The sequence below is a fragment of the Meriones unguiculatus genome, chromosome 5 (assembly GCF_030254825.1).
Source record: "Meriones unguiculatus strain TT.TT164.6M chromosome 5, Bangor_MerUng_6.1, whole genome shotgun sequence".
Classification (NCBI taxonomy): domain Eukaryota; kingdom Metazoa; phylum Chordata; class Mammalia; order Rodentia; family Muridae; genus Meriones; species Meriones unguiculatus.
Window position 1 is genome coordinate 131207911 of NC_083353.1, and position 20194 is coordinate 131228104.

At 50.4% G+C, this 20194-nt stretch overlaps 1 protein-coding gene across 1 annotated transcript in view; it reads left to right on the forward strand.

The window, feature by feature from the left end:
- The first annotated feature begins 3949 nt into the window (after positions 1-3949).
- Positions 3950-20194, forward strand: part of Sspn (sarcospan) — a 56377-nt gene continuing 40132 nt past the window's right edge. Inside the window, exon 1 of the mRNA XM_060384483.1 lies at positions 3950-3972. Coding sequence (XP_060240466.1) covers positions 3955-3972 — 18 coding nt within the window. The 5' untranslated portion in view covers positions 3950-3954. The remainder of the gene's footprint in view (positions 3973-20194) is intronic.

The following is a 20194-nucleotide window of genomic DNA, read 5'->3' on the forward strand; positions in this document are numbered from 1 at the left end:
CCACTGAGCAGGTAGTGCAGAGTAGGGGTGGGTGGTGCCAGCCGAGGTCTCCTGGCTTGTCCTTCCGGGTCTTCCCAGCTGTGCATCGGTGGCTTATTTCAGGGCAAGGGTCCCCTCTGTGCCCGTTCGGGAGGCTGGTGGCATTCGCACAGAAAGGGTGAACATGGGCTGCATGGTTAGACATTGACTTTGAGGACTTTTTCCTAGGGACAGGGTCCCAAAGCTGCCTCTGAAAGGGTGTGGAGATGAGAGACAGCCTGGGGAACCGTGGTCCATCTGGCACTATGTGCCCCTCAGGGTGGACCAGGCCTCTCCCAGAGTCCTGAGGGTCACAGCAGCTGGAAGCTGAGGCTGGATCTGCCCCAGGAGGGAGGAGGTATAACAGGGGGTGAGCCAGCCAGGCCGCATGGCATAGAGAGGGGAGCAGTCCTTTCTGAACGACAGGAAGGAAGAGAGGGGTGGGGAGCAAGGGAAGGAGAGAGGGAGGAAGAAAGGGAGGGAGGGAGGGAGGGAGGGAGGAAGGAAGGAAGGAAGGAAGGAAGGAAGGAAGGAAGGAGGGAAGGAAGAGCAACAGCACAGGGTACACCCTGGACAATTTGTGATGCTCAATATTGGATCAAAAGAATAAAGTAGAGGGCTGGAGCGAGGTGGCTCAGTGGTTAGGAGCCCTTGCTGCCCTTGCAGGAGGATGGGGGAGGGGCTCTCAGCACCCAGTCAAGCAGTCCACAACCTCAGGTAACTCCAGCTCCAGGACATTTGATGCCTTCTTCTGGCCTCCTCAGGCACAGACTTGTCTGTCTCTCTGACACAGAACACACACCTGCACATACACACGCACACACACAAATGAAACATAAAAACACATCTTTTTTAAAAGGAGAGACACTGGGAAACGGCACCTTCGTTCCTGAAATGAAAACTGGCGCTAATTTCATATTCCTCCCTTGCCCTCGTCCCCACCCACCATGGCCTTTTACTTCCAAATCAGCTTCCGTTAGCAAAGTCAGCCCACACCTCGCCTCTCAGGCTGAGTAATAACTACAGTAAACACACAAACAAAACCCGTGTGCCGTTGTCAGAACTCGCTGCCACCCCAGAGAAGCTGTTAGAGCTAACCCTCACTTAAATGCTGGCGGGCGTTTTTTGTCGGGTGTTTTGAAAACTCTCGAGAGCAGCATCATCGAACACCTGTAACCACACGCACACGCACACGCACACACTGATCTGCACGTGCAGCACTTCCTGTTTTAACGCGTAGCACCTGGTTCCCCTCGATAGTCACCTTTATTGTCCCCACCTGCTGGAGTCACTTCAGCCCGGAGCTGACAGGAACCTCACAAAGATCTGTGCAGCCTTCAGCCGGCCCCTCACCGACACCAAAGTCAGATTCTCTCCGCCCTGTCCCACGGCCCTGCCGGTTTCCCCCAGCGTGGGGAAGCTCTGCACCGGCCTCGGCCCTCCCGCTCCCCCTCATGCTGCTCCCAGGCACGTGAGTCACCCTCCTGCTCTGGGACCCCGGCTGTCCCTGTCCCTAGGGGCTGGCCTTAGCTCCTTGCCTGGAGCTCTGGGCTCACGTCACAGCTCTTGGAATCTTAAATCTTTGCCCCTGTGTGGCCCGCCCTGGCCCTTTGGGCCTCCTGACTCCCCTTCATCTGCGGTTTCCTTCCTGCCCCTCCCTGGACACAATTCATGATCAATTAACTTGTTAGATTTGCCCCGTGCTGTGAGTCCTCTCTAACCCCAACCCCCAAGGACAACGGTGAGACTCCAGCGCTTGGAGCGGTCTCCAGTCACCGTCCCGTGGGCCCCTGTACTCTGACCAGTGAGGGGCCGTGTAAAATCCACTCCCTCGAGTAGGCATTTGCTGTGGTCTGTGCAGCACCTCACTGGCTGCTCCTGTCTGTCACCCTTTTGTCCTTGGACACCCGAGACCATTTCATTTGCTCCTGTTGCTGTGAATATCTAAGTCATTTCCACCCATGGAATCACACTTTGTTTGCCCGGCCTGCTCTGCTCCACGTGCCCCCTCGGGGACTCCTCAGACAAGGTTTGCGTCCAGGTCAGCACAGCTACACACACACACACATGATTAAAAATGTTAAAAATAGATCTTTTAAAGGTCAAAGGTACCTGGGTGTGGGGGCACACACCTTTAATCCCAGCAGCTGAAGGTCAGCAGCAGGGGGCCTCCGTGAGCCTGAGGCCAGCCTGGTCTACACAGTGAGTGCCAGAACACCACGTCTGCACAGAGAGACCCTGCCTCCCCGATTCCTCCCAGAAGGCTATTTTTTGAAGTTTACCTGTTTTCTCTGTGGTACTAGCATCCCCATTTGATGACAGAAGTCAGCCACACACTTACTAGGCCCACATTGACTGTTCCTTTCACTTGTGAAGACAGAGAGAGCAACACCAGCCCAGCCCAGGCCTTCCTTTACAGATAGATGAGTCCTGCAGTGCATTCCGCCCCAGGTGATGGGCAGCAGTGGGGGCTTCGCCTGGACCCTGGGACACTCTTGGGGGAAAAGTAATTCTCCATGGGCAGGAGATGGCTTCCTGCCCAGCTTATGTAAATACCCGTTTATGGGCTGGGGAGAAGCTCCGTAGAAGAGCGTGCTCTCTCTCCGAGCGCGCCGACTGGCCTGTGCATCCTGAGGGCGGCTTGCCTGTCCGCTCCACGGCAGACCTGGGCATCCCCAGGGCACAGGCTGGGCAGACAGGAGAATCCTGGGCTCAGAGAGAGAGCCTGTTCATTAAATCAAGTGGTACATGACTGAGGACAAGCATGCACCTGCACACACATGCATACAGACACACACACAAACACACACACACAGAAACACACATACAAACACAGAGAAACACACACACAGAGAAAAATGTACACACACACACACACACACACACACACACTAAATCCTATTTAAAAACACCCAGAGCACAGGAAAGGGTTGTTCAGGATACCAAGGGGGAAATATATATATATATATATATTTATATATAAATTTATAATAAATAAATATATATATATATATATATATATATATATTCAAAAGGCCTATGGTGACAGGGTCTCACTATGGTGTTAAACTCACAGAGCTATGTCTTCCAGTCGTCTAAGCATTGGGATTAAAAGTTTTATATCATGCCTGGCCCAAAAACAATCCTTGGGCACATTTTAAATTTGGATAATGCTGGTTTTGCAGTTGGAGTTGGGGGGGGGGGCAGTGTGCACCATTTTTGTGCCATGAAGTTAAGAAAACATTTAGAAAACCCCTGGCCGACGATAGAGGCCTTGGGCCTCACATTCCATCAAGCAGAAGTTGGAGAACTTTGGAACAAGATCTCAGCTGCAGCCTTTCCTGACCTGAGCACGCCCTCCAGCCCTGGGCACACACTCCAGCCCTGGGCACACACACGCTCCAGCCCTGGGCACGTGCTCCCCACCCGCCTCATCCAGAGCGGGAGACAGCCAAGGGAGAAGACGCCCGAGCAAACACCCTGTCCTCACTGCCGCTGCCTGGCCCTGAGCAGCCAGACTCATCATTTTTGTCTTCAGGGCTTGAAACACTTAATCATCCAGGGTACAATTTAATAATTAAGGGGAAGAAGACTGGGACCTAATGGCCACCATGCCTCACACGGTGACACACACGTGACATAGGCTGATAAACGTCCACTTGTGGTCCTGACGGACCAACAGGAGGACACACGGAAGCTGGAGGTGGTGTTCCTGCTCTGAGTCATGCTCAGAGCAGAGGAAAGGTATTTTCCCAAGCAGCCTCACAATCCACAAAAGGAAATTGCTCTTTGTCCTATTATCAGCCTGGGTCTCAGAGGAGCAAACAGAGGTTAACTTAATGACCGCTTTCTGTTCCAGGGTGGCCGCTGGCCAGATGTTCTCAGACACGGTGACGAATTCAGGTTCTATGAGGACATCCCGGACAGCCCCTCTAGATGCCTGTCCAGCCTCAGGTGGGTGGATACCCGCTCCTCCAGGATCTTAAGAACATCAGAAAGAGCAGGGGAGGAAGCATGTCCATGGGAACACAACTGCCACAAAGGCGTAAGGGTCCTAGTGAGAGCCCCAGGCCTCACGGTTAGAAAGTGGGAGGTACAATGTGTGTTTGTCATTTCTGTGAGGATGAGGTGGGAAGCTCCAGGCCGATGAGAAACACCATCTCATACAAAAGGTGCAAAGTGTCTTAGGGGCATGCCCAAGGTTGTCCTCTGACCTCCACATGCAACACACAAGCTTGCACACACACACACAGACACACGCACAGACACACGCACAGACACACGCACAGAATACGGTTATTGTCCACATACGATGAGCTTCAAAGGGCTATTCCTTTGCACAATCTCTTAAAAATTAAGTGGTTTAGTGATCAAAGCTGTTCGTCTGTTCCCCACAAGCACCTAAACCCAGAAACTAAGCAAGTAGGAAGCCTTGTTGGAGGCAGCCATTGACCCCACCAGCAAAGGCCTGACTATGGTACACAGAGCCTCACGGCCTCTGACTCTGTTACCCTCTGGAGCAGGGTCCGAAAGCCACCAGCCCCAGGGCCCGCTGCCTGCATTCATCCAGTGTGTGAGCTAAGAAAGATTTTTACAGTTTTAGGAGCCAGAAGATAAAGTTGAAAACAAGTAACATTTCATAGCACATCAGAGAAAAATTCAAATTTCATTACATATCAAGCTTTATGTTAACGTATGATGCTCTTGACTGACAGTTGCTAAGGTCTCCACTGGGGTTTACGTAGCCAGAGCGGCTGTGTTTCCTACCTGGTCCTCTGCCAGGGATCTTTGCAGCTGCTGATCCATGTGAAAACACAAGCCCAAACAACGGACTTTCCGCTTTGGGGGGAGCTTAACAGAGGCTCATGGCGTGCACGGCGTGAGTGTGCCCCAAGCATTCATAAACTGGGGTGGATCCGGGCCTTGAGTGCTGGGACATAAGATGGTCATTGTAAGGGTTGCAGCTCCGAAGGGAAAGTATTCTCTGTCCGGAGCCAAGGAATACCATCAAGTCACACTGCGCACCAAACCTCACCCAAGAGGCTTATTGGAAAAGACACATGTGAGTGCTGCCTTGACCTGGGTGACAAGCAGCAGGGAACTGAAGGGAGGCAGCTTACGCAGGGTTTCTTGGGGGAAGAGCTTTCTAGGGTGGAGATTTCCAGGGTGGGGATTGGTGGGATTTCAAGTCCTGAGGTTGGGGCGAGCCCAGGATTGGTGGGATTTTGAGCTCTGGGATTGATGGGTATTGGAAACCAGAAGGGAGCCTGGACTTTTTTTTTTTTTTTTTTTCAATGCAGTTTATTCAGGAACCTTGAACAATCATCTGACCCTGGGGAAAGCCAGCCCACAGCTTAAATAGCCTCTGGGTAGTCAACCCAGGCGTGCCACGTGGGCAATGCAGATAGGTCCACATACATGGAAGCAAGCCAGATCCTCAGCCTTAGCCAAATGTGGAGTTGTTCGTGACAGAGAGCACTCACCATCGGGAAGGTGGAAGGCGGAAACCAGCTCCATCTTTAAGGCATAGCATTCCGCAGCTCTCTACAGTTCCCCCTTTTTGTTTTAGACGCATCAGGCAAGAGTAGAGGTCTGATCTCTGATATTAGAAATAAATTGGGACTTTGTACCGATGTTCATTTAGGTGTCATCCACCCAAAGAGCATCAGACCCGTCCGATACCTTTTTCTCAGAGGCGGGACCTGGGGCATCAACCCGCATGCAACCAGACATGCTCTTCTCTGGGTCCAAAGCGGCTGACCCTGAGTGCAGTGCTTAGCCTCGCATCCTGAGCGTAACATTTTAGCTTTTTATGGTATCCAACCATGCTTGGGGAGACTGTCCTGCTTCAGTGGCTGTAAAGGCCTGAATGATCATGGCTGCATCACACTGTTGTGAGACTCTAATCTTGCATATATACCACAGGCAAACCAAGGAGACCAACACCAGAAGGCCTGCTAACGCTCCCATGCCCGCCCATTCCTTCAGATGATTCATGGCTGCAGCAATCCATGATGATAATCCTGTGGCTAGTCCTGTGTCCACTCTGGTAGAATTTACTGTGACAATGGCCACTCTCAGCTGCTCCGTCGTAGTATCGAATTCTCCAGAAAAATTAAAAAAAAAAGGGAAAAAAATAATTTAAGAACCTTAAATGACTTTCAAAAGTGGAGGAAAACATGGAATTAGTCAATTGGCATGGAGCACGTCTCGCCCCTGGGGGCAATGGTCTCCTGAACCTACTCAGAGCTCGGACACCACCACTGCTAGTTCTAGAACTGACGCAGGATGTTCCAACGAGGGGGTTAAGGCTTCTCATAATATTTCCTATAAGCCCACACCTATTTGTCTATATCCCCCATTTTTATTCATTATTAGCCAGATAGAGCCAAGTAATTGTGGTAATGATACTTGCTTTTTTGCCCAATGCTGGAATGCTAGTAAATTTAGGTATGCCCTGGTTACTCGCATGCCTCACTGCGTGCCTGTGCCCATTGATGCCCCTCACGCTATGACTCTCTTCAGACAGAAAAGGGATCTTGGAACTACAGCCACCATTGTTACTACCATCTCATTGGCGGCTGTTGGAGCTACCACCAGGGCATTAGCCATGAGTCATACTGGGCAGACTGCTCAGACCCTGAATAATCATTTAGCCAATGTAGCTCATGCCTTAGTTGTACATAAAGGAATTAATGCTCAACTAAAAGGAAGCTTGATGGTGTTCAATCAGAGGAGTGACCTCGTGCAGGAGCAAATTGATACCCTATGGCAAATCGCTCAACCTGGCTGTCAATGAAAATATGCTGGACTTTGAGTCACTAGCATATAACATGAGAATTTTTCCTGTGCTGCAAATCTGTCTAAACAATTGTCGAGCCTGGACTTTTTACCCTACACCTATGTTTGCTAAATTATCAGAACACTAAAGAACTTGTTTAATATATGAATGCAGCTTCATCAGTCAGTTCACTGAGGCTTGAACAAGGGTGTGGAGGGAACACCAGTGAGGCACTGCACAGCACACGTTAGGGAGCGCTGTGGACTGTGCTGGGATTTTCGCCCTCGTCTTTGTTTTGACTCTTTTGCCTGCATACTTACGTTACTTACATCTTGAAGGCTGAGGGGCTCCAGCCAGTCCGAGCACTGCAAACACGGCTGTAGCAGGCTTTGACCTTCGCCCCCATGCCCTGCGCCTTGCTGAAAACTTAGGTTACATCCCCAAAGCTGGCCACCAGTCACTGTTCCCTTATTTGGCCACTTCCTCCTCCTGAAGCTGACAACCAAAGTCTATCCAAGTAGTGAAGTCCAGCAGTCAGAAGCTCATCGGCTCACCTGATTAACATCCCCAGTTAAAATTAAACACCTCATCCTACACAGGGTTCCCTCTGGTACCTTTATAAACCTCCACTTTCCTTGCTCCCCTCTGTCTCCTCTCTATCCAGAGCCAGTCTTTTGTCCTCCAGGACAAATACCTTCCTCCCTCTCCCTTGCTCCCTTCCCCTTCTCCCTCATCCTCCATCTCCCATCTTTGTCTCTTATTCCCTGCCCTCTGTCCCTCTGGGGCAAATACATCTTCTTTGTGCTGAGAACTTGGTCTTCGGGGGTCCTGAGCTGATACTTTCCTTTCAAAAACCATGTTTTAAAATATTACAATAAGAAGTCGTCAGGTGTCTGAAAAGAATGAAAGTGTATGTGTGTTTTCGCATGTGTGTGTGGGGGGGTCACCAAGCGTTCCTGATAAAGGCCATCTTTATCCCATCCTTTACCAAAGCATGCTTCTGAAAGAAAGGGGGGCAGATTTCTCCCAGCCCCAGCCTCCCCCTTTCTCCCATTAACCCCAGGAACCAGCAAGGCAGGAAGGAGGGTCTCTTCATTCAACAAATAGAAACAAGCTTGTTTACCAGGGCTCCTACAATCTGAGCAACAGCAGCTCTCTCTTCCACCCCCCTCTCCCTGGCCCTGTGTTCTCTGCCTTTGTGATGCTGAACAAGACTGAGGTGGCCTGTTTTCTGAAGTAGGATTGGCTTCAGAGCTAAACTATAGCCCTGTTTCTCTGCCCTCCCCCCATCCCATCCCCACATCCAGAAAAGAGCCACTGTCCCGCCAGCTGGAACCTTTATAAAGCAGCTCTACTCATCACGCTGCTGTTTTGACTCTTTCAAGATATGTAAGGATATCTGGAATCGGAGCTTAGTGAGGCAGGGGCTTGCCACGAATGTTAGGCCAATCTGAGCTCCATGGTGAGTTCCAGGTCTGCTGGAGTTAAGTGTGTCGCACTCTGTCGAAAGATGAAATTAATCACAGGGGCACACGTGAGCAAACTTCTGTTCCCTCCAGATGGACCAGGGACTGAGCAAAGAAATGGAGAGTTTCCTGGGGTTATGACGGCTTACAGGGTCACAGGGATTAGGCGGCAGTGGCTCCTCGCATGGGTGAAGCTGAGAGAGCTTCGGCAGCCCCTGGCACATCTACACAGCCTGCAGGAGCTCCATCAGGTGCCCACTCCCGGCCCTCGTTTACCCTTCTGTAGCTTTGAGGAGGCACCTTGTGACTTTGTAAAGGCTTGTGACCTTGTAAGCTTCAGGTGCTTCCTGAGAGCTGTAGGTTTCCTTAGTCTTAGGAGCTGCCCTCTAACAGGAAGTGTCTCAGCAGGAAGGGACAACAACACGAAGCTAAGGAAAGCAGTCAGTTGGCACAGGATGTCCCCAGTAACCTATGAGGTCATCATGTGTCCTGGCTAGGTATGCATCAGGCTATAAATGTTCCCCTGCCTCTTACCTATCTCTCTTGCTGTCTTCCTCCCCTTTCTCTGGCAGGGAGCACCCTCCCCCCACCATGTCTCTCTCCCTCTCTCCTTCCCTCCCCCATCTCCATCCAATAAACCTCTTTCATATAATATCTGTTGCGTGCATCATTTGTAAAATAATAACAGAAGGAACTAAGAAGTTATAAATCATCCATAGAGATGGGAGTAGGGGATTTTAGAGATTTCAGAACGTTAGAGAGGAAGATGCCCCCGCCCAGTGTCCCTGCCTGGCTGCTGATGGCTGAGTTGGCACACTGCTCCCCTCCCACATGAAGGAAACAGCTCTGGCCTGCAGAGGGCCCTTTCTCCCCTCCTGAATGTCCTGGACGCCATGCACAGGTGGTTTGGTGGTCTCTGGAGAACTAACTAGATCCAGGGGATATTTGTTGAGTACCAACACTAGCAAGGTCAAGAAGTGACTAGTTCTGGGTAGCAGGACAGAGCATGGGGATGTGCTGCTCTGCTGAGATTCGCACAGGAGAGAGAAGAAGAGCGAGAGGAAGGCTCCAGGTGTGTCTCACAGGCAGAGCCTCCTGTTTCTCCTTAGTTAAGGGCATTGTGCAGAGATCCTTCTGGGAAAAGCATGTACCCTAACCCATGGTATGGCTAACACAATGCCTACCATGTGTGATTGGAATTAAATTGACAGTTGTCATGTGTGGAGAAATGTGGTATCACTAACAAGATGTAAGCAAGGACAGTGTGTGTGTATATGTGTATATATGTGTATGATGTATGTATGTGCATGTTTGTGTGTGTGTACCTGTATATGATGTATGTGTATATGTGTGCATGTGTATGATATGTATGTGTGCATGTGTGCGATCTATATGTATGTGCATGTGTTTGCATGATGTATATGTGTGCATATGTATATATGTATATGTGTGTGTATAAAAATTACATTTACTAGTCACTGCAATAAAAGTCTCCCTATTCAGGTGAAGAGAAAATAATTCACTTTTATAACAGTGAAGATGGAAAAAAACAAATGGAAAAACTTTTTCAAAAGAAAATTAATGTTTTCTGGCTTGAATCTCGGATCCAAATAGTTTTTAGAAAAATACAATACATCTAAATACCAGCTTGCACAGGGGACAGGCGCCGAGAGTGAAGCCATACTGTCACAAAGAGGCATTCACAAGCATCACACCTGTGTTTACGGTCAGGTTCTGGGTAGGCCATCACTCTCAACCTTGGAGTTACTCTGAGAGAACTGGACCTCAAACCAAAGGACCAACAGTGTCATGATAGGTGCAAGCATGTGCCAAGCTGTCGCCAACCCCTGTGATGGTTTTTCCTTCACGAGATAGTGGAGTCCAAGAGCCAGAGGCGGGCCGGGGGGTGTGAGTGGGCCTGCCTGAAATCCAGGGTCAAGCTGGCTGCCTTTGACTGTCAGGAAAGACAGTGGACAACAGACGGGCCAGGCTGAGGGACTGCTGTCCTCCCCCTTCGGGGGGACTGCTGTCCTCCCCCTTCCCTTGGTCTTGGATTTGCTCTGTGAGTCGAGGTTTTTCTGTGTAGTCCACACTAGCCTTGAACATATTGTAGTAGTTTTATTTTTTGATTTTTAAAGAAAGAAAAGATTTTTTAAAGGAGATGTCTTTGTTCTCACAGCACTAGCAAACTAGCTCAGCTGTGGGCTCAGCTTGGGTGTTTGACAACAGATAAGAGGGAAGAGCAAATATAGTCAGTATAAACAGCTATTATTATTTGTTATAATATTATTTAGCTATAGAGAGGAATAAAATGAGTCACTTGGGGGAGAAATGGGTGGCATTGGAGACCACCATGTTGCTGCTAATTTAATGGTATGGTCTAATAATGTTTATTATTAGCCTATAACTCTCACGGCGGTATTATCTAATCTGCTAGTAAACTCAATAAAGGACATGGACACCGATAGATCTTAGGGCAGTCTTAAATCACCCGACTTCCTGGCTGGCCCCAGACTCTCTGCTCTAGACAAGCATCAGCAAAACTCCGTGCATACCCAACAACCCAAGATGGCGCGATGGGATGGCACGGTGCAGAGATGCAAGATGGGAAGAGAGAGAGAGCTGCGGTTTCCTCTCTTCACACAGGACTACAGGTCCTCAGATGTCCTATGGAGAGCCTTCAGGGGTGGAGAGAGTGACTCTGGAGAGAGAAACAACTTCTGAGTGCCTGAGAGCGCGTTCAGGCAAAAGCTGAGGTGGCCAAGAAGCAGGGGGCTCCGGGGCAAGACGAATTTCTGCAGAAAGTGCTCGCCCGGCTCTCCACAGTGCGGGACAGTGTGTGAAAGCTCTGTGTGTGTGTTTGCACATGAATGTGCTGGGTATGAGCACGTGTGAACATGTGTGTGGAGGCCTGCGGTTGATGTCAAATGTCTTCCTGTGGGCGTTACTTTTTAACTCTACTTTATTTGAAGTTCTGTATGCCTCTAAGCCCTTCTCCATCCCTGTCCCACCTAACCCTTCTAACACCCCAGCACGAGGTAGGAGAGAAAGAAGGTTAGAGGGGAAGGGGGTGAGAGCTCCCTTTAGCGACTTCCAGCTGCCTCGGGTCGTCGGGCTCTTAGGGAAACTGTCAAGCCCAGCCGACCAGCGAATCAGCCAACAGCAAACACAGCAGCCTTCTCCTTTCTCTGACCTCACAGCATCCCTCCAAGTGTCCTTCTCTGAGCTCTGGTATTTGTTCCCTCTTGGAGTCCTCAGAATTAAACTCTCTGCAGCTGGCAAAGCCCCAAGTCCCTCTCTGAACTGTACAAGGCAATTATTAGCTGTGGACAAACTACAAAGCAGCTCTGTAGCCCACCTTTGGGATTAAAACAAAAACCTGTTCATGTAACTGAGTGTTCAAAGGACCCACCTTCCTCCGTCTCCTCCAGGCTACTTTCTGAGGCAGTGTCTCTCTCTGAACCCAGAGTCACTGGTTCGTCTGGGCTGTCCAGTGAGCCCCAGGATCCCCCTTCGTTAGCCTTCCCAGGCCTGGGTGTGGGCACTGGCCACTGTGCCTGGCTTTTCACACAGGTGCTGGGTCCTACCTCGGGGCTTCATGCTTAGGAGGCAAAGCACTTTACAAACTGAGACTCTGGCCTAGCCCAAGAAACTGCGTTTATTTGGACATTTGCGTATGAACAGAGTGAGCAGGCGTTGCCCCTCTTACACTACCTAGGACAGGAACTTGATGAGGATGGACTAACAGGAGTTATGCTCACTTTCTCAGTGTCGCTCTAGAACAAACCTGTGCTGGGAAATGCGTCTTCGATGCCTGGTGTTAGTTCCAATTGCCCTAATTCTGTCCTGAGCCATTAATGGACCATCTTCCCTCCCTGACTTCAAAGCGGACGGGGCCACGGTGCTATTCTGAGTCTCCTTGTATTTACCGAGATGGAAACAAGTGTGTTGATTAGCAGATGGAATGGCTTTCAGAGCAGCAAGGCATCCCAGCCGCCCGCTTCACCTCTCGTTCTTTAATTAGTCCCCATCATTACTCTAATTTTCCCCTATGGCTTATGATTTGCTGACTCCAAATAAGCTAGAGGAAATCTGCTTCAAGGCCGCATCTGATCGGCTGTGCTCTAGAATTCACTGAATATGTGCTTATTGAGAAAATTCCTCTCTCCACTTGGGTGTCTTTGTTCATCCTTAATCCAAACTGTGAGCCAAACAGGGGACTCATGGAGCAACAGCTTTGCGCTTTCAGTAACGGAACCAGTAAGAGAGAGAGAGAGAGAGTGTGTGTGTGTGTGTGTGTGTGTGTGTGTGTGTGTGCTTGAGAGAGAGAGAGACAGAGACAGAGAGAGAGAGACAGAGAGAGGTGGCGGGGGCTGGTCATTTGTCAGACTTGGTGTACAGTTCTGCTTGCTGCACAAAATGTGGAGCGTCACAGATGCAGCAAGTCCACAGGAGGGATTGTTAATCCTTGTGTAGATGGGAACTGAGACTTTGCGTAAGTCGTGTGGGTAGAAACCACTGGAGTTGGGATCCAGAGGCCCCAGGCTAGCCCACTAGGTCCTCTTCACTCCGCAGGTACAGTTAACCCTGCTCAGTCTGGGGCTGATGGGCCACCCTGTGGGCATTGCTGTTGCCTCTCTCCAGGCACCATCATGTTCTGACTCTGCATTTCAGCTGCTTCCCAGAGCCACCCTGCTCCCTGCGGCAGCTGCTGTTTCGATGTGTGGTTTGTGCACCGACTGGCTGTGTACATCTGTGCTATCTAGGCACCTGCTCGCACGTGGACAAAGGGATGGTATGGAAGGGCTCCAGGTGGAGTGGCTCCTGACTTCCACGAGGGAAGCTCCACCACGGTCCAGGTTTCATTATGACATCATATACATGCATATATAGATGTGTTATTATATCATATATATGTGTGTGTATAGTACACATCTCATGTATGTCATACGTATGTGTGTGTGTGTATATATATATGAGCGAAGCACAATGATACACACACGTAGATATACAGCATCGTGCTTTGTTCTTGCTCCTCCCCCATTCACCCACTCTTTGCCGATGCCCCAGTTTGTGGATCCATTCCTGACCTCTTTCCTCTCAGTACCTCAGGCCCCCCTTGGAGCCCCACTCAGACCTCAGCTTGGAGCCCTTCTCCTTGGGGCTCCTGGGGCCTCCTTCCCAGCCAGGATGCTCCCTCTCTGACAGTGCCCATACCACACTGGTACTTTATTATTTTCTCTAGGGTTTTTTCTAAGTTTCCCCCTTCTTTAAGGCCATTTCTATAGGATCTGCAGGTGTACACAAATATACCTTTACTGTTATCCCAGAGGCCTGTGCTTTTCTCAGGACGTTGTCCGAAGCATCGACGGACAAGACACTCTGTCTTAGAATCTGGGGGGAAGCTCAGGACACTAAAACACATTGCCCTGCACTTTTGTTTCTTCTGTTCTTGCGTTGACTGTGGCTCGTGTCTGTGGAGGGCTGATCTAACCAGTGACTTATTTAAATAAAGCCGTAGAACAAACAGACACAGCTCAGCTGGAGCTGGCATGTCTGGATTAGGTTTACATGTTTCTGTTGCAAGGCCCTGGCTAGAAGAGGGGTATGCCGTGGTTGAAACCCCGGAAGGGAAAACGCTTTCATTGGTTTCCTTGCAAGGAAGTGTGTTTTGCTCACACAGCGTTGACTAGGACTGCAGCCAGCAAACACAGCAAAAGTAAAGCAGCAAGCTCTTTGCAGGAGCTGCGAAAAGAATGGCAGCTTTGGCTGAGCTCAACACGGACTCCTGGGGCGGACCCCGCCTTCTTGCACTCACAGTGGCCTCTGAATACCATCCTGGTTAAACACTGGTTAAATACCATCCTGGTTAAACACTGATTGTTCTTCCAGCTCTACTTGAACTGCAGACACTGACCACATCTTCCTGTGACCTTCCATGGATGGTGTTATGACTGACAGATGGTCAATGACATTCACATAAAGTGTGTGGCTTGATAAGGGGTGTGTGTGCGTGTGTGTGTGTGTGTGTGTGTGTGTGTGTGTGTGTGTGCAGGCCAAAGGTCAACCTTAGGCGTCATTCCCTAGGTGCCTGTATCTTTAGGTTTGGATGGCTGGCCTCAGGGGTCCTGTCTCTTTCCCCTGGGTTCTGGAGATGAAGCTCGGGTTGTTGGCCTCTGCAGTTCACACGTTTTGACGGGCACACCCTTCCAGTCAATCCATTCTTCCTCCCCCAGCCCCCCCCGCCCAGGAAGCCCCCATCCCCGTTCTGCCCCTCGTACTGTGGATTTCCAAGAATCTCTTTCTGTGTCAGCGGCCTGGCAGTTCCCTCACGGCTTAGCCTGAGCTGTGGTGCTGGCGCCCCTGGCACGCCTGTCCTCATGCGTGTCTGAGTGTCCGTCTTTGCACACGGCCTCAGTTTCCATTCCTCTTGAACTGTGAGAGTGTGTTCAGCTTGTTAAGAAATGGCCACTATGTTCCCAAGCGGTTTTGACCATTTTGCAGGCAGAGACTAATAGTCTGCTTCTACCTGTTCGCTAATGCATGGAATCTTCCGGGTTATTTTTTCCTCTTTAAATTTTGTGTGTGTGTGTGGTATACACGTGTGTGTGTGTGTGTGTGTGTGTGTGTGTGTGATAGTGTATGATGTGTGTGCTTGTGTGTATATGTGTGTGATAAATGTGTGATATATGTGTGCATGTGTGTACATGTGTGTGTATGTGTGTTGTGAGAGTGTACATGCCTGAGTGTGCTTGGAGAAGAACCTCAGGTACTCTGTCACTATCCACCTTATTCCCCAAGATCATTCTTTCACTCCCCTTCCCCAGCCCTGAGGTTATAAGTTAGTCACACCCAGCTTTTTACCCGGTGCTGGGTATTTGAACTCAGGTCCTCACGCTTGTGTAGCCGTTTGCTCTGACCACTGAGCCTTCTGTCCAGCCCTGCATGTCTTTGCTGTGTTAGCTGTGCTGATGCATGGAGTGATTTCCCCCAGGTATAACTTGCACTTTTACACAACAGGGCAGGAAACGTTTCTCAGCTGCTCACTGGCCGTCTGTCTTCTTTTACCAGAGGTCTGTCCAAATCGTTTGCCTGTTTTCACTCTCATTTTGAGAGTTCTTTATGTGTTTTTTGGTGTAGGTCCTCCATCATTTTCCTGCAGTCTGTGAGCTCTCCTTTAATTCCCATTATACAGTTAGTCTTGTTTATTTGGGTGCATGGTTTGTGGGAATTTTTTAAATTTCTTTCTTTATTTTTGAAAAGATTTTGTTGTTTTAATTTGGGGAGAAGGAGACCACTGTGTGGCCCTGGCTGGCCTGGAGCTCACTGTGTGGCCCTGGCTGGCCTGGAGCTCACTGTGTGGCCCTGGCTGGCTCTAAGCTCGCAGAGACCTGCCTGCTTCTGCCTCCTGAACGCTGGGGCTAACGGCACACATGCCACACCATGAAAGTTACATTCACAACTGGTGCACCTAGGTGCTCGGCTGTATAGACAATCTGAGCTGGTGCCAAAATAATAGTTCAGTAAGTGCATTTTAAAGAGACAGTTTGCTTGAACTGTTATCTGTAGTGGGATGTTCAGGTCTGCATAAAACAGATTAGTTTTTGAAATTACAGATTGTTAGAAACACTAATAATTTTAGTAAGTAGATTATATTGTAAATATAAGATTCATTTTTAACTTCACAGATGATCTCTCTCTCCCCTCTCGTGCTCTCCTCTCTCTCTCCTCTTGTACTCTCCTTTCCTCCCTTCACTTAGAATCCTTCTGTTTGTGTTTTGTTTTGTGGTCTCCCACTCTATCCAGGAGCCTCCACACATACAGCCTCGCTCAGATGGCTCAATCTGAATTATTGTTATGTAAGAACTTAGCCTCTAAGTCTGTGGCTTTGTCATATGAGAAGAGGGCCACAGTGCCTGGATGGTTCCTAGAACATCTGATTTGTGACTCACAGATGTAAGGGGCCGAGATGCTGCGTGACCTTTTCACAAGACTTCATTCTTACAGAGATATCACAGTTCCAGGAGCAAAGGAAGCCAGGCCAGCGGGGCCTATGTGTTAGGCTGGAACTGAGAGCAGGACGTGGCCCTTTCTGAGCACACGGCTGCAGACAGCACTCTGCCCAGGAAGTCCCTTATGGAGACTCCCTCCTCTGGGCTGCGGAGCTGGCTCCGTGGGTCAAGTGTCTGAAAGCATAAAAACCAGAGTTCGGACCCCCAGCACCCATGTGAGTGATGGGAGGGTTGGCAGCACCTCCGTAGGCCCAGCACAGGGCTCCCAGAGTGCTAGGCTGTCTACACTAGCAGACCTGGAGCGCTGCGCCTGGGGAGAGAGGCCCTCCCTCCACCCTGAGGAAGACACACAGCACTACCTCTGGCATCCACATACCCTGAGTAGACACACACACACACACACACACACACACACACACACAGAGGCACGAAAAGAAACAACACATGACCATGAATATACACCATATAAATGCAAAACAAAGACAATAACAAAATTCTTCAGTTCCCACTCTTGTCATTTTCATTTCGTGTCCAGATCAACAGTGCCGTTCCTCCGCAAACAGCTTTCATGGTCTAGTTTCTCACAGTCTCACTATTTTGGCTACCTTGTCCTATGTGATGAAAACAGCACCCTGTGCTCCATATATGTGAGATACACAAAGAATGAGAGGGGGCATGTGAATGCCTGGATAAAATTTGTAAATGCTAGTGTGCGGGTAAAGACCCCAGCTGCAGAGCGAGGCAAGCTGAGGATTGTGGCTCAATGGCTGTGTGATAATGGTACAGATATAGGGTGACAGCCAGCCTGAGTGGGGAGGTGTGAAGGAGAAATTAGGAAGAACACACTTTGGGGGGCGTTCATAAGTGGTGAAGCCACTGTTGAGTAGTCTGTGTTTCATGAAGCGCCATGTCCATGCAAGCAACCTTGATTAAACTCTGGGTAACAAAACCACAAACAACAGCCCTGAAAAGCGGAGGGGGGCTTGCATGGAGAGAGAGGGAAACAGGGAATAACCATGAACAAAATGCATTACACACACCTATGTAATTGTCAAGAACAGTAAAAGACTGGGAACAGCGGTACAGGATGGGTTAGGTCAGAAACCAGCACAACGGGAAGACTGAGTCCAGCTTGGGCGGAGCTGGGATTCTGCAGCACAGACCCAGGAAGCCTGGCGATGCCTCCACCCGGCTGCCACTTTCCACACCGGTCTACAGGAAGCCTGGCCCCTGCCGTGCTCTCCCTGAGTCTGGGATGGGAGCTTAAAGATACAAGCCCTGCCAAGACCTGATCACAGTGGCGTGACTATCTGGGCTCAATAAAATCATCCACCATCAAAGACTCGCCTGACACCACTCTGCTGGGTGAGAGGTACAGCTCCAGTGTTATCACAGGGGCCCAGAGGAAGGGCAGGTCATAGGAGCCACCAGTGACCAGACAGTGGAGCTGGCGTGGGAGGGAGTCAGCTCCTCCTCTGGCTGGAGCTCTGTCCCAGTGGCCATTTGGCAATTCCTGACAGGGGCCCCACAGCACAGCTCACGGTATGGGCACAGTGGCCATTGGCAGAAGATACCAGAGCAAGGCAGGTTTGTTTCCTGGGGGCTGCTGTTTCACACATGAGCTAAGGGGACCTTAATCCTTAAAGCACCCGCCAACATGGCCAGCGTGTTGCCAGTGGCCACAGAGCCAGGATCAGGAACATTGATGTCAGCGTGCAGCCTTCAGCTCAAATGCTCCCAAAGGAGCCTTGCAAAACTGTGCTAGTACAGTGGTCATAGTCATTAAAAACAATGTTTAGAAGTCATGCTTAGTGAAGGAAGCAGCGAGGCCAATCCCGTCGCCCAGCCATGCCCTGCCACGCTCACACAGACAGTTACAATGCTGTGTGTTCCCAGCTCGGAAGCTGAAACCCTTGGAAACTGGCTTGTTCTACCCAGGCACGCGTGCAGAGGCGCCTTTGTAAAATGCCCACTTCTGCTGCTGCATTTCAGTGAGTCCCTGTGGGTGCCCCAGAGGCCACACGCTGTGTAGTTTTCTGCCCCCCCCCACCTGATTCTCCCACAGCCTTGCTTGGCGGAGATAACAGGAAGGGTAAACTGGGAGAAGCTGACGAGCTTGCATTTCTCTTCCTCCTCCAGTTCCCTCCTGGAGGTGTGAAGAAGTCATGAGACTAAGAAGCAAGGCAGTGTGAAGGGAAGGCTACCGGTGCAGCCTGGGAGACTCCAGCCGGGAGTGCTGACCCTCGTCCACACCCCAGGCCCATGGCGAGGAGAGCTCCTCTCTTGAAACATGAGCAGAGTGTCCTGACACCTCTAGGCGTCTGTTCGGGTGCTGGTGCTGCGGAGCCTCACCAGGAGTGACAGCCAGGAAGGGGACTTTCGTGTCACCTCCCACACAACTCCCCAAAGCTCCTCCTGGAAAAGGACACCCAGGAGCTCGTGTTTCCAGGTGTGAGATCAGTAGGGCAAGTAGGAAGCGTGTCTCCTCTCCATGTGATTAGACACATACCGTTTGCTATTTTTTTTCCCAATTGACAACATAAACTTAAGCTTTAGCACTTTTGTCAAGACACATTTTCTAGCGGACAGGCAATGCTGCTTTAAGATGCACAGAAATCTGAATGGCGCTTGAGGCCTCTGGAGAAGGAAGCACTACACACTCGCATGTTTGCCCCTTCTGTCCCCTACGGCATCTCCCCCACAGCCAGGGACTCAGCAGTCACTGAAGAATGCAAGCACTGCCCACGGGCTGCCCCACGGGCTGCTCCAGGGGCAAATGTCCAGCAGGAGTTTGCACGGACGCAGCAACTGAAGACGATGACAACGCCAAGCTGGTGAGCTGCTTAAGTGTTTGCCCCTCCGGAAGGAAAACTGTAACATTTCCAGGAGCCAGGAGCGATGACCCGCGCCTGTCTGAAATCCCAGCACTTTCAAGGTTGAACCTGGAAGATGGCTGTGTTCCAGACCAGCCTAGGCTACGTGAGTTCTAGGCTGGCCAGGGCTATAGTGTGGGAATCCACCGCACACACACACACACACACACACACACACACACACACATACACGCACGCACACACAAAATCCAGGAAGTGGAGAGGGTCTAACGGCAGACACCTGTAGACCAAGCAGCCTGGCGGTGGAGGCGGGGTGAGCCTGAGTAGGGACCAGTCTGGTCAGATAGTGAGCTCCTGCCTCAGCAAACAAGACTAAACAAAGAAGCCAACTGCACAGAAGCCATCCTGCTCTCTGCCAGTTTCCCAGCACTCTGCTCGGCTGGACCCTCTAGAACATTCCATAGCCAGTTCTGGGGGGAAAGCAGAGGAGTCAGACATGGTGCAGAATCTCTGAGGAGGTTCACCCTTGTGCTGTGTCCTCAGAGCTCAGTCCTCCTTTTTGGGGGGTTCCTGTGATGAGGAAGCAGTGGTCTGGAAAGCCCTCTCCCGTTATAGCCTGTTGTCTTTGCTCTTTGCTCCGAGTCTCAGCTCTGCCACCACTCAGGGAGCCTTTCCTTTGATCCACTGTCTAGCAGAACTCGCTGCTGTCTTCTACTTGGAGTGGTGATAACAGCCAACACCTTGCAGGATCATTACCAGGGCTAGGGTTAGCAGGTTCCCATTGCTGGAAGGAGATTGGCTGATGGCCGAGGCCCTTTCATGCTGTTTTTAAGGTAATACTATAGCTGTGTTTTCTCACTGGCGGCTCAAAATAGGGGGTGCTGTGAGAGCACATTAGAAAACCACAGTTTCTTTTGGAAATGCAAGTCAGCTTATCAAAGGCAGTCAGGTGGGCCGTGCTATCTGAAAGCGTTTGACTGTGACAGTGGAGGCGCTAATTATAGACCGAAGTTGAGTTGCTTTTGTGTTTTGTGGGGCAGCTGAGCCCAGCTTGTCCAGGGGGGTAAACACCTCTGTCCAGAA